General features: G+C 45.5%; 1 protein-coding gene across 7 annotated transcripts in view; it reads right to left on the reverse strand.

Annotated features, from left to right (window-relative positions):
- Kiaa0319l (KIAA0319 like) overlaps nt 1-12,488 on the reverse strand; it is a 107,165-nt gene that overhangs the window by 4,494 nt on the left and 90,183 nt on the right. For all 7 annotated transcript variants that reach the window (XR_005735097.2, XM_021735469.3, XM_040288367.2 and 4 more), the window contains 9 exons: nt 12,050-12,173; nt 11,319-11,451; nt 9,278-9,426; nt 8,108-8,259; nt 7,615-7,753; nt 5,779-5,938; nt 1,858-2,000; nt 949-1,071; nt 160-250 (listed from right to left, as the gene is read on the reverse strand). Coding sequence is in view for 6 of the 7 variants with exons in the window: in XM_021735469.3 (XP_021591144.2) it covers nt 160-250; nt 949-1,071; nt 1,858-2,000; nt 5,779-5,938; nt 7,615-7,753; nt 8,108-8,259; nt 9,278-9,426; nt 11,319-11,451; nt 12,050-12,173 (1,214 nt within the window). In the remaining variant the exon portion in view is untranslated. The remainder of the gene's footprint in view (nt 1-159; nt 251-948; nt 1,072-1,857; nt 2,001-5,778; nt 5,939-7,614; nt 7,754-8,107; nt 8,260-9,277; nt 9,427-11,318; nt 11,452-12,049; nt 12,174-12,488) is intronic.

Raw genomic sequence — 12,488 nt, forward strand, 5'->3', positions numbered from 1 at the left:
AGGCAAGTGCACCTGCCCTCAGCAGGGTTTGAGGGTGAGGAACTTTCTCCACAGACCTTGAGTGACCCAAACCCCTCCAACCATGACTGTGGTTCTTCCATGTGGAAGGTACCAAATGACAAGTCCCCCAAATGAGTTTCAAAGGAGAATCCATCCTACCTCTTACAACAACAGATTGTGGTCCAAGACAGGATCCCCAAGGCAACAACAATCACAAAGGTAGCAATGATAACGTACAACACACTCCACTCTGCCAAGAAAATCAAAATAGTGAGGGCTGGGAAGAGAGAGTCTGGAAGGCAGAAATGAGTTGTTCCCCGGGGGCTTCCAACTGTACACATGAAAAGGCAAGACCCTGGAGTCCAGGACAGCTGCATGCTTCTGAAAGGCCCTGCATCCAAGGCCCTGCTCCATGAATGCCCCGAGGTCCTGCAGTAGTGTGCAGGCACAGAGCTCTACATGACGAACTGCAGGCTTCCATCAGGCGACAGCATGCATGTGCTCCAAAAGGACAGAAGCCATGTGGTGGGCTGCTTGCAGTGTGCAGCTGGTCCGACGTAAGCCTCATTCTTCTTCCGTGAGTACTCCAGAGTTTAATTTTTCCTCCCTAGTACTGAGGGTTGAACCTAGAGGCACCTACCACTAAGCTACATCTCCAGCCCTTTTTATTTTTTATTCTGAGACAGGATCTCACTAAGTTTCCCAGTCTGGCCTCAACCTTGCTATCCTTCTGCCTCAACCTCCCAAGATGCTAGGATTACAGGCATATACACTATGCCCAGATTTTCCACTAAAGTTGAGCAAGTGTGAAGAAAAAGGGAAAAGCTCCCTACAAACAAAAAACACAAGAGTTCTTTCCTCGCCTGCTCTTCTCCTCAGAAATACCTGTCCCCGTGGTGCAGATCCACACTACAGCCAAAGCAACCAATCTGGGCTACATAGACTCACCACAATTGCTGTCTCCATCTCTTAGCTGCACCTTGATGAAATTCTCCATCCAAAAAGGGTCACAGATACATTTTTTGGTGAATGAATCACAGTGGCCATGCTCAGAACAGTTCAGTTGACATGCTGAAGGTAGCAGGAGAGGGAAAACGTTGACAGTCAGAGCCCAGGGGACAACCAACACCCAGCATGCAGGCTGTGAAGACACTCAGGCAAGGCCTGCTCAGTGTCCTGTGGTGCCATTTCCTGCAGCCCAGACCCAGGAGCTTTCCCAGCATGGCTGGGGCACGCTGCACGAGACAGAGGGTCACCAAGGCCCCCAGAGACAGCTCCAGTTGGTCTTCCTTGTTCTGTAAGAGACTGTTCATCTTTTGTGTCCCATACACCCCCTTCTCAGAACAATAAAACCAATAGGACAATATATGTAGTATTACAAAGGAAATAGTTATAGTGAATATGGTTTTGACTTAAGAACACAAATTTTCAAACTAAAGTGCCTTTATTAAAACATTAAGTAATAAGATGTCTAAGTACTATTGTAATGCTGAAGTAGTGATGAGTAAAAATGGCACTTTGTCATGTAATGTGATAGGAGATGACTTGTGATTTCTGTTGCCTTCAAGACACAGGTGCCGCTAACAGTGCCCACCTGTGCAACTGAGGGAGCGTATGAATTTCAACCTGAGGATAGTGAAAATAAAGATGTAATTTTTTCATTGCAGCCTCCCTGCGCACCACCTTAGGCACATGGGCATGGGGCACAAGGTAAGGACCCCTAGGTGAATGGGGACTCCTTGCCACAATGGTGGTGAAGGAAAACAACTGAAAGTTCCCACAGAAAGGAGATGAGCACAGCCGGGAGGAGGAAAGCTGCAGAGGGGCAGGCTCTCATCCCGTCCCGGGATTACTCACTGACAGTGTTGATCTCCAGGGCTCCGAATATCAGGAAATCTGCTTTTTGCTTTCGCAGCTCACTCTTGAGCATTGCTGCCACCTCGTGGCCTTTGAAGATCTGGTGCGGAGGTTCATTCTGAACAAAAAATACCATCTTGGTGCTGCAGAGACATGTGATAGTATGATGAACATTAGGGATCCACCGGGCAGCAGGAGCTAGAACTAATTACTAAGCACTTTCTGCTGTGCCCAACACTGGTGAGGATCACATGCATTCTGTCACAGAAAGGTGTTATCAGTGCCATCTTCATTTCTCAGAGGACAACTTTGGGGCTCAGAGGGGTTGAGTAACTTGCCCAAGGTCACACAGTCAATTATGACAGAGCCAGATCCTCACCCTGTCATGTCTGAACTCCAAAGCCTATACTTTAACAATGCCCCAACTAACAGGATCACCCATTTCAAACAGGTAACAGGAGGAAGAGAAGATTGGGGATTTCGTCATGGCAATATACGGGTCGGCAGCCTTTCACACCCGACAGTGGTGCTGCTGGGTTTATGGCTTGGTTACTGATTAAACCAACCACGGTGCTTTATAAAGTGTAAACTGTTGGAAAGTATCAAAGATTATCCACAGGCCCCAAAAGCCAAAGCGACTGTTACTATAACAGCAAAAATAAGATGGTGTGGCTGGTACAACACTGTTACTCCATGCCCAGAATCTCTTTGCTTTCTGAGGGTCAATTTCTACTCAAGATGAACCATGTTTGAACCCGTATATGGGTAGCACAAATTCTGTTCTCTTTGTCTTAGCCTTTGTTTTTAAAAAAATTTTTTTAGTTGTACATAGACACATTATCTTTAATAAATTAATTAATTAGTTTGTTTATTTATTTATTTTTAATGTGATGCTGAGGATCGAACCCAGTGCCTCACATGTTCTAGGCAAGCTCTCTGCCACTGAGCCACAACCCCAGCCTTCGCCTTAATTTTTGATAGTATGCTTCTTGAACTCCATAAATCAAACCTTCCATAATCAGTGGGTCACACTGGGTTAAACCCAAGATACTGACCCCCTCAGCATGTAGGTTGGCTAGGAGGATCCAGGTATCCCATAGGCCCTGGACCAGTTGCTGCCAGTATAAACAGCCTTTATATTTTTCCCAAGGTGTCAGTGCAGACACTCATCATTTTGTATGCATGAAATAACATAAATTTTGGGAAGAACCATCATTAACTAAAAGCTTGCTACACAGTGAGAATAACAATGAAGTCTTGCAGATTCCAAAATCAAGAAAACACACCTTAAAAGATATATATGGTCCATTTCCCATTATTTTCTCCCAGTTACCTACTCTATACTTACAGCTTCGATTTCTGCTGGAATGCTAATAATCCTCACATCTTTATCTCCGTTCCCCACAGGACCAATAGTGACCACTCTATACCTGCAAATGTTTGCAAGAATATCTACTCTAGATCTCTCGGGAACCTTGAACCCAACTTGTCTCAAAATAAACTCATGGTAAAAACCATTCATTGAATGCTATGTTAGGGACTTACGAAAATATCATGTTATTCAATCTTCAATATCAATCTTATAAAACAGGTACTAGCATTTTCACAGGTGATAAAGAGGTTCCGAGAGGTGAAGTGGCCTGTGCACATCAGGGCTCACACTGGTGCGCAAGGGCTATAACACCCCACTCCCCAAGCACATGCTCCTCCTGAATTCTCAACTCAGTCAACCGAGTCCAAGCCAGGAACCCAGAGAAATCCAGATGCCTCTCTCTTCCCTGTGCCCCATATGCAGTGATGGCAAGTCCAAGCACACCCACCAACAATGCTGTTCCCAGCACTGTGGCTAAAACCTTTCCTCACTGCTTCTACCCACCCAATTCCCACCAACTTGGATTTTGCCTTATTGCTACACCTAGTTGGCTAAGCATACCAAGAAGAGGAAAAGGAGGAAAAAAGAAGAAGAAAGAAGAAGGGATAATAATAACGTAGGAAGGAGTGAATGAGTGAGTCCTAATCAAACTGCCTCTAGTTTACCTAGTCTACCCTGACTGCACATCAGATCCCCGGGAAGCTTTTAAGCCTTAGGAGCCCAAGTCCCACTCCAGTGAATGCTCCTCTCCAGGAATGAGGCTTGGGCAATGTACCGTCATAAAGTTCCAGGTCATTCTTGTGCTCAGCCAAAAGTGGGAAGCACTGATCTCCCCTCACGTCTCTAACTCGGACCGGACCAAGACCCCAGTGCTGCTCAAAGCTGGCGCCCTCTGCAGAGCTGCTCCAGACTTTCCCCGTTCCCCTGCCTCCCACCTCACTCTCCCCTCCGCTAGGCAGATGGCCCTGCCCCTGCCACAGACAAAACATGAGACTTGGCATCAACATTCCAATTTCCCACTACAGTACCTCCCCTTCCTCCTTTCCTCCGGATCTACCACACCAGTCCCCTCCACTCACCTCCATCACCCCCTTTTCCTCAGCACTTTGCCCTCAATAGATATAGAAGTTCCAGGAATTACTGTCTTGAAAAGGTCTATTTTCATCCCGTCCCCCATAGGACTTCCAGCATCAGCTTCTGCAGAGGTTTCCTATTTAGAAGCTCTACCTTAGACCAGAACACCTGCCCTCTGCCGTCATTGGCGATGTGGGGAGCACACCCACCCCCAGCTGTTCCACATTATCACTGCACCACCAACCTCCGAAGCTACAGTAGCCCCAATGCCAGACTGTACCTCAACTTCCAGCAGATCACTGTCACCGGGCTTCCTCCTACCTCCCTGGCTATTCTTTTTGAGTTCCTCTGCTGCCTCAACTTCCTCTGCCTCTTCCTTAAATACCGGTGTTCTCCAGAATTCTGTCCTTGTCCTCCTGCCGCGCCCCGGTGTGACTCATCCATCCTCATGGTTTGACTTCTGCCTAGACACTGGTGACCCCGGCTCTCCTTCCACCCCAACTTCCTGCCTATACTTAGGACCATATGGAACATCTCCCCATGTAGCCCATAAGACACCCCAAATTCAATAGTCAAAATGGGTTCCTCCTTCCTCCCTAACCTCAGTTAATGGCCTGAACCATCCATCCAGAACTCCAAGCCAAAAGCATCCCACAGATCTTCCATCTCCCAGGACCCCCAAGGCCTGCTAGTTTGCCTCTGCTCTTTTCATTTGTCTCTGCTTCTACCACTGAATTCAGGGTACCACCTTTTCACTGGGCTAGTCCAGAAGGCCTCTGATTAGCCTCCCAGGCTCTGTCTCTTTTCATTTTAGTTTAACCTCCACCCTACTGATTTGACTTTTTAAAAAATCTAAATATGTTATATCCTTGCTTTAACAGTAAACAAAACCCCACACACATAAAACAAACTACTTGGGTTCTCCCACCCAAACTGTCACACTCAACTCCTCCAGGCTCCACAGGCAGCCCTTCTTTGACCATATCCTGGGGCCCACTACGCTCTGAACCAAATGACTTCTTCCAGAAGAAACCCGGCACTTTCCCACCTCAAGGTCACGGTTCATAGTGCTTCTTTCTTCTGAACTTCCTTTTAGTTTTCCTGTGCTGGTCACATGTTCAAAGCATGTTCTACTTCTGGAAAATCTTTGGGCTCTCCTGGAATTCTCCAGAATGGACTGCCCTTACCTCTGAGTTCCCTGATAGCTTATATTGTGTCAAATCTGCCCCATATTGAGATGAGATGTTTACTTGGTTACCTCCTTTCCCAGATTGTAGCCTGCAAAGTAAAGGGCCCCCCTCAGACCTTATTGTGCCCTAGCAACTGGCTGCTATATAGTACAGAGCATGCGACCTGTGCCAGAAGACAGCTCATTAATGAGATGGACACCATGAGTAGTTCCTGATTAGAGAGCCCACCCTTCTCCATCTACCCCCTGATCTTTCCTTTTCTCCCCCCAATCATTGCCCAGCTACCTCTGCTCCGTGTACGGCTGAATCTTTTGCACAATGATGTCGGAATCCAGCACCCCCAGGAGGACCCCAATCTGGCGGATGAACATCCCCTTCAGCCTCTCAGTTAGCTGACTGACGTTGACATCCAAGATGATCTCCACCAGGTTGTTTTTCCTGGGATCTGGAAAGCATGTGGATTGGTCATGGCTTTGGAAGTAGGAGAGTTAACACAGACCTGCCATTGCGCATTTGCTTAGTCACAGGAGGGGAAGTAGTGACAGCATTTAGTCAGTGGTAAGGGATGACAGCAAATTCCTCACAAGGCAATCTGGGGCTGGCATGGAAAGCTTTATACCAACCTGAGAATGGCCACATGTGTGCTGGGGGCAAGGCTAAGCAGGGAGGCAAAAGCTTAGTGAAGGGACAGGGGAGGAAAGTACACTGCAGTGTCCCTATGGCACTGCTGAGCTCTCCAGGCCAAGCAGGGAGCCTGCAGTCTCTCCTGACCCCATCTTCCTTTCAGTGACTTGGTGTACTTTGTCTGTGACAACAGGAGGAAAAATGTTCATCTCAGTCTCATTGGTCATTTTCAATAATGTGAATGCATCCATCTCTATAGGTTTAAATACATGAAAAATAAAGAAAATCCAGGTAGCTGAGAAGGAAGGATTTCCTTAGAGCAACCCCACAGCTACACTGTCTTTTTACAAGTCCAGAACTGAAAGACTACCACACTTTACTTCTGAACATGTCCTAAAGACTATTCCACATTTACAAGTTAAAGTGAATTGTTCAGAATACCTTATTCACAAACACTTAGATGCACTATTTGCCTGTTCTGATCTGACTTGGAACACAGAAGAAACTCTAAGGTGTCTTGGCTGTTGTCCTTCCCAGAGGCAGGACAAGGCCTGGAAGACTTCCCAAGATCCCTTCCCATCTGAGACATCCATGCATGAGCTTGACCTAGGCAAGAGTAGGCTTAAAGTTAATACCTGCTCATCAAAAGCCCCGGGACTTACAAAGCTCTGCCCCACCTCCACACTCAGTTCCACCAAATTAGTCTCAAAACAAAACAAAAATGTGGTTCTATTTAAGAAGGAAATTTTATTTCTGGAAATCTCAAAAGTACACAGGACACAAGTCACATTATCTTCCCTGAGCTGTCAGATAAAGTCTGAGGCTCAACTTATAAAAATAGTTTTCTGCATCTGGTGCTGATGCAACATCATGACTTGAGCTACTCCTGTGCTCAGGTTCCCAGTGCACCTGAGCCCTATCTCCTCAGATATGGTAGAGGACAAAGTGCTGGGCCAGGGCACAAAAGCCTGGCTCTGGCACAACTGCTGTGTGACACTGAGCAAGCCTTGCCCTGTCTGTTTTGGTTTCTCCATCTGAGATAAGCAAGGGGAGGTCTATATTCCTGCATAGGTAGGAGGGGTACTGTCGGAGTAAGAAGTTTCTAAGGATTTTTCAGCATGGGATTTCTAGATTGCTTTCCCATTTTTTTCCTCTTTTTTTCTCCTTTTTTGGTACCAGGAATTGAAGCCAGGCGTGCTTTACCACTGAGCCACATCCTTGTTCCTTTTTTATATTTAATTTATTTAGAGACCAGGTCTCTCTGAGTTGCTTAGGGCCTCGTTGAGTTGCTGAGGATGGTGTTGGACTTGGGATCCTCCTGCTTTAGTCTCCCGAGCCGCTGGGATTACAGGCATGTACCACGGCATGTACCACGGCACCTGGCTCTAGGTTGTTTTTCAAACTGGGCATGCCATGCTAGACGGAAAGGCATCTCAAGACAGAGGCCTCCTTCAGCCCATCTGGCAATTCCACTCAGTTATCACTAAGTGAACTCACCAGGCTTCACCTCCACAGTTGTCCGGTCTGTGTCACTCTCACCCTTTGCATCAGTCACTTTCAGGTGGAATGTGTAGGTTCCCTCAACCAGGTTGGAAAGAAAGAGGACAGGATGATGGTCAGAGTGATTCAACACCTCCTGTGGGGTTGGACAACACAGCTATGTTGTAGAACAAAACACCACTCCTTTCTTGGAGTCAGCTGCTGCTTTTGCCATAACGAGGCTCTATCTAGGCGGGACTGTTTCCACCTGTGTCAGTTCCTGATCCATCACAGCACTGCCACCCACAGTTACTAGGATCAAGGGACAGAAATCATTCTGTGCCACACTAGTTGCAGAGAAACTCAGAATAAGTCACTTAACTTCCCTGGATTTCGGAGAACAATCCAGGTTTGATACCACGAGCCTGTTAGAACAGACCCTGGAGTGTTGGTTTCTCCTCACCAGCTGCTACTTAAAACTTTGTAGCTCCTCAGTTCCTGGCACACTTACCCCAGCTGCTGGGCTCCCTTCATCTCGAGTCCAGAGGTAGCTGACTATTCCCTTGTCATCTGAGGACTTGGAGCCATCCAGCTCTGCTGTATTCATGGGTAAGGTAATCACCACATTCCCCAATATCTTGGCCATGGGTGGTTTGTTCATTTCTAACAAAGATAAGTCATTGAATTAATGAGACCTTCTGGAAAAGAAGGAATGCTGCTTCATGGTACTTATGGGGAAATTAAATAAGCATCTTAAGCAGGGAGCCGTCTTAATGCCTGTCTGTGTCAGCAACCAGCAATGCAAATTTAAAGCCACCAGAGCTGCAGAAGCTCCAGTCCTACCCAGAGCAGGGAACAAGTGTACTTTCTTCCTGTGGTCTCATAGCAACCTTCCTGAGAAGAAGCCACTTCCCCATCTTGGAGTTATATGATAACTGGAAACAAAGGCCCAATGAGGCTTAAAGCCTTAGGATAGGTTTCATTCAGCTGACATCACAAATTCTTCTTTAAAATATCTTAAAATGTTATTCTCTGAATATCTTTCTCATTCCTTCCTTGGTACTTTACAGCAGAGAAAATACAGTGACCTCTCTGTTCCTGGGCCACCAAGCAGCTTGGGTGTAACTCGGGTATAACTCAGTAGGGACTCAGCACAACAGACCACACTAGGGCCACCCCTCCATGGATGGTGGGTTTTTCTACCATCAGCTGAGAGTCCCTCTTGGTCACTGTGCCTGCCAATTCAGGGCAGCTCAACCAACTCCTGCCTCACATTGGTCTCAGCTGTGGGCTCAAAGGACAGGCGCAGGAAGCTGCAGTATAGCACAGTCATTTTAAGGCCTGACAGCAGGTGTCACTGTAGTTTGCGGGAGAATCATGGAAACCCAGGTCTTAGCAGCAAAATCAAAATGCTGAACCCTAATTCTTGTCCTATTCAATTGGACAAAAAAGGGAAGGAGGGCAGCATAGGAGGAAGGGAGGAAAGGAAGTTAAAATTCGTATTTCACTCACTCTCAATTAAAGGTTGCTTTAGAAAAGCAAATGGTAGCTACCCTCACCCCAATTTATTCCCCACCTCTTATCACTAATCAATGTCTGCAGCCAAACAAGACATGGCAGATTTCTCAGCCATCTGACCCAAAGAGGGTACTGTACAAACCTGAGGCAGAGAGATAGATACCTTCTTTGACAATGACGTTCACAGAGCTCTGGCTTTGTAGGTTCCTCTCATCTTTGACAGTCAAGGTGAACACGTAAGTCCCTACTTGCAGCCCACTCACAGTGGCAACGCTGCTGTTAGCATTCTCCAGCTGCACCCCGTCAGGTCCTCTGGAAAAAAAGAATATTTGTGGGTGGAGTTGGATCTGTCTGCCGCTCTCCTGTCCCTGACACAGCAGGAGGGGACCATTAATGCCTCAGCTGAGACACAAACAATTATTTCCCAGACCTTGACAGGACATGTTTAAAAATATTCCATTTGGACAAAGTGTCATTTGTCCCCAAAATACAGGCTACCTGCTGGTCAGAAAATTCTACTCACCAGCTTTCAAACACTTCTAGTTTTATCCTTTCTGAGTTTCTAGAGCATTCAAACTCTTTACTGCTCCAGTTTATAAAAGGAATGAAGTTCTCTAAGCAGGTCTGTGATCAAAATGCTTTAAGAATAAGGTTTCTAAAAAGTATTTCTGGCCCATGAGTTGGTTCATCTCTTGCCAGCAAATAAGCAAAATGCATTTCTTAACCACATGCCCAAGACCCTCCTGAGGAAAAGTCAAGGACAGGAAACAGCCTGGGCTGCAGGGGACCTCTCAGGACAAAGCAACTTCTTCATAGAAGTTCTATCAGCAAAGCTTCCTCCACCTCCAGGACTGGGCTACAGAGAACCAGCACAACTGCATCCTGCCTTCTCGCATCCGGCTCAGTGAGCAGCCTGCAGCAGGGGAGCGACCTGTGTGCCAACATCCAGGCCCAGGGCTGCACAGAGCTGGAGCCCTGAACACCCCCAAGCTTCCTTCAAATTAAGGACAAACCAGAGAAACCTGCAGACTTCAGAGTCAGCTTTGGTTCATTTTGCTTTTTAAACTTATTACCTCTGACCCTCGTAGCCTTTCCTGAAACAGATTCTCCTCCATGAAACTCTAAGTATTCTCTGCCACAAAGACTACTAAAATTCAGCTCAAAGGTTCATCAGGCCTATCTTCAATAAATAATTAAAGAGAAAACATGGCAAGCTGAGGAAGACTGGGTTATCCAAAATCAGAAATAAGAGCTAGGTGAAATAATTTCTAGCATTCAACTCAGCAATCACAAGTCAAGTAGATTCTGTGGTAAAACTAAAGCCCCTTTCCAACCATCTGCAATACCTAGCTTTAAAAATAATAATAATAAGAAGAAGAAGAAGAAGAAGAAGAAGAAGTGCAAGTGTGTGTCTGTGTGTATAAATTTTTTTAAAAAAAAGTCTGTCCTATGGTTGCTGTCTTGGAAAATTAAGAATGTTTTTAACTCTTTTAATTCTTTTGCTTCCTGTTGGATCCTGCATAAAATCTGTGTTCCATTTGTTACAGTTTAAAGAAGCTAAAACAAACCATGAGAACCAAGAACAGTTCAATTAGGTAATTTCAGCTTAATTGGTATTATTTTGGCTATGGCCTTTGCCTCTAGCTAAATTAACTGGTATATGGTGTCTTCCAAGAAAACAACAGAGAAATGCCTTCATTTGATAGATAATTTTTAATTCTCTGGGTAACTTCTTGCCCCATCCCCATCAGCCTTACCCAGTTAATTTTGAACAATGGTATTTTCTGCTCCATTACCCCTTTTAGTCTGCCTCTCAAATGTAATTAAACTGCATTTCAGCAAATGGATTGTACCTACAAAAGCACCATGACCATACGGTACCACTTGGGGACTGACTAATGGTAAGCATTCTTTTTTCCTTATAAAAACTATTTGTAGCATTATTTTCTTAAGAGATGACATTTGGAATTATAAACATTTCTTTCTCAGTGACCCTCCTGAATAAGCCAATAAAAATAAGTCAACTCTTAGGGCTGGGGATATAGGTCAGCTGGTAGAGTGCTTGCCTCACATGCACAAGGTCCTGGGTTCAATCCCTAGGACCACCAAAAAAAAAAGTCAACTCTTAAAAGCACATAAAACTTTGCTCTTCCATGGCCTAGAGCCTTTGTTTGCATAGATCAGGATTCTGTGTCAACACTCACTGTGTTTTTTCCCAGAGATAGGAGATAATTCTCTGATCATCTGAGCTCTTGCTGCCATCCAGGGTTGTGCTGTCCACAGGCAGGGTCAATTCTTTATCTGGGCCCGCATCTGCCTGAGGGGGCTTGTTGTTTTCTAGAGATAGAGAAACATGGAAGTCAAAAGCAGCTAGTCCAGGTGGGATAGAAGAGGACCTAATGAGACATGTTCTGGTAGACATGGGAACTCTGCCTCTTAGCCCACAAAAATGTCAGATACGTGGGAGAGATGGATACCACCAGGGAGATAAAAAGGAAGAGTATAAGACTGAAATATATCAAAATTCTGAAAGAAACATGGCAGAACACAGCACAGTTATAAAGCCATGCTAAATCTGAAATCTAATGCTATAAGGTTTGAGTGACAAGAGGGGGCTCTCTTGAGAAGTGAGTTTTAAGCTAATCCTTATGAAACATGGTAGGATTTGGGATGGTGTCACCTCTACTTCCTAGGTCCACATAAAAGCACAGTAACTAGCCAAGGTGAGGGCACAAGCTGAGGCTGGGAAGTACCCTTCATCTCTAGCCATGAAGAAAATGTGAAGGAAATGGATGAAAGAAGTTGCTTTCAAGGCTCTATGGGTTGGTGCTTTCTGCGTCTACTCTCAAACAGGCTCAGAATCCAAACCTTCCTCTCCCCCAAGGTCAAAGGGACCAACCATCAGAAGAGTCTGAACCCCAAGGATGGAACTTACCAGGCTGCACAATAACAGTCACTTGAGCGGTGGCTTGCTGTCCTATTGTGTCAGTCACCGTGAGTTGGTAGGTATAGTCTCCTTCTTGCATTGCAGAGAGTTGCAGAGTTGGTGTTCTAACACCCTACACACAGAAATTCAGGAGTAGAAAAGTGGGCTCCTAGAATCACAACATCTCACAATAATTCTTACTCTGATAGAAATGATTTACTCAGTTTTCTAAACCTAAGTTGGTAATGGGCTGATATCTCCCAGTTCAGTGTAATTAATAACTGTTGAATCAGACATCATGTGATATCCTGCTGAAAAGAGATTGCACACATTCTGCAACAGCAGCAAAACTTAACACACTACATGAACTTAAAGCCAAGTACAATGTGGGCTTTAAGTCAGGCCTCTAATCTAAAAACACAGAGTTTTTTCCCCCACCCAGTATTAG

This window comes from Ictidomys tridecemlineatus, chromosome 11 (assembly GCF_052094955.1).
Source record: "Ictidomys tridecemlineatus isolate mIctTri1 chromosome 11, mIctTri1.hap1, whole genome shotgun sequence".
Lineage (NCBI taxonomy): Eukaryota > Metazoa > Chordata > Mammalia > Rodentia > Sciuridae > Ictidomys > Ictidomys tridecemlineatus.